At 51.6% G+C, this 1,751-nt stretch overlaps 1 protein-coding gene across 1 annotated transcript; it reads left to right on the top strand.

The window, feature by feature from the left end:
- Nucleotides 1-147: 147 nt before the first annotated feature.
- On the top strand, nt 148-1,749 carry LOC105310550 (protocadherin alpha-13-like; the record flags this gene model as incomplete). The annotated part of the gene is made up of 1 exon (XM_011386715.2): nt 148-1,749. A coding segment is annotated over exon 1 (1,587 nt), but the record flags the coding sequence as incomplete, so codon positions are not given.
- Between the last annotated feature and the right edge of the window lie 2 nt (nt 1,750-1,751).

Below are 1,751 nucleotides of genomic sequence, written 5' to 3'. Positions count from 1 at the left end.
CCAAAGAAGGCGCCTCCTCTTCCTGCAGAAAATTTGGTATATAGTGGGAAACCTCTAGCGAATCCTCCCTCAATAGAAGGCGGTAAAATTGGATCTTTGGAGTCAGTCTGAGGTAAGGTATTCTATATACTTCAGATATCTCTGAAGCCCTTTGAGTGTACCATGCCATTTTCATGGCGAGGAAACCCAGGAGCCCGGAGTCTGCTGCTCTCCCTTCTGCTCCTCGCAACCTGGGAGACCCAGAGTGGACAGGTCCACTACTCGGTCTCTGAGGAGTCCAAACACGGCACCTTCGTGGGCCGCATTGCCCAGGACCTGGGGCTGGAGCTGGCGGAGCTGGTGCCGCGCCTGTTCCGGATGGCGTCCGAAGGCAGTGGGGACCTTCTGGAGGTAAATCTGCAGAATGGCATTTTGTTTGTGAATTCTCGGATCGACCGCGAGGAGCTGTGCGGGCGGAGCCTGGAGTGCAGCATCCACCTGGAAGTGATCGTGGAGAGGCCGCTGCAGGTTTTCCATGTGGAGGTGGGAGTTAAAGATATCAACGACAACCCGCCTGTGTTCCCAGAAAGTAAGAAAAGAATAATCATTGCAGAATCTAGACCTCCGGAAACTCGATTTCCACTAGATGGCGCATCGGATGCAGATATTGGAGTAAACTCGGCCTTGACTTACCGAATCTATCCCAATGATTATTTCGCTTTGGACACACAAAACAATCGTGAACAAACGTCTTCGTTATCACTTGTGCTGAGGAAATCGTTGGACAGAGAGGAAATTCAGGAGCATAGTTTATTATTGACAGCCATTGATGGAGGTAAACCCGAGCTGACTGGCACAGTTCAGCTGTTCATCACAATTCTGGATGTGAATGATAACGCCCCAGAATTTGCCCAATCCATTTACAGGGTGAGAGTTTTAGAGAACGCATTTAATGGAACATTAGTGATCAAGCTAAATGCCACAGATCCTGATGATGGTATAAATGGAGACATAATCTACTCATTTAGAAGGCCTGTATCGCCTGCGGTGTTAAATGCATTTATCATAAACCCCAACAGTGGAGAAATTAGGACAAAAACTAAACTGGATTTCGAAGAAAATAAATTGTATGAAATATCTGTGGAGGCAACTGACAAGGGGAATATTCCAATGGCGGGTCACTGTACCATTTTGGTGGAAATACTAGATATAAATGATAATGCTCCAAAGATTACTATCACTTCTCTGTCACTCCCTGTGCGAGAGGATGCTCAGGTGGGCACCGTCATCGCCTTGGTCAGCGTGTCTGACAGTGACTCTGGGGCCAACGGGCAGGTGACCTGCTCACTAACACCCCATGTCCCCTTCAAGCTGGTGTCTACCTTCAAGAATTACTATTCGCTGGTGCTGGACAGCGCTCTGGATCGCGAGAGTGTGGCGAATTATGAGTTGGTTGTGACAGCGCGGGATGGGGGCTCGCCTTCGCTGTCGGCCACCGCCAGCGTGTCCGTGGAGGTGGCCGACGTGAACGACAATGCGCCGGTATTCGCGCAGCCCGAATACACGGTGTTCGTGAAGGAGAACAACCCGCCCGGCTGCCACATCTTCACAGTGTCTGCTCAGGACGCGGACGCGCAGGAAAACGCGCTGGTGTCATACTCGTTGGTGGAGCGTCGGGTGGGCGAGCGTGCGCTGTCGAGCTACGTGTCGGTGCACGCGGAGAGCGGCAAGGTGTACGCGCTGCAGCCGCTGGACCACGAGGAGCTGGAACT

This window comes from Pteropus vampyrus, unplaced genomic scaffold (genome assembly GCF_000151845.1).
Source record: "Pteropus vampyrus isolate Shadow unplaced genomic scaffold, Pvam_2.0 Scaffold5937, whole genome shotgun sequence".
NCBI classification, from domain to species: Eukaryota; Metazoa; Chordata; class Mammalia; order Chiroptera; family Pteropodidae; genus Pteropus; species Pteropus vampyrus.
This window is presented reverse-complemented; position numbering and strand designations above follow the sequence as displayed.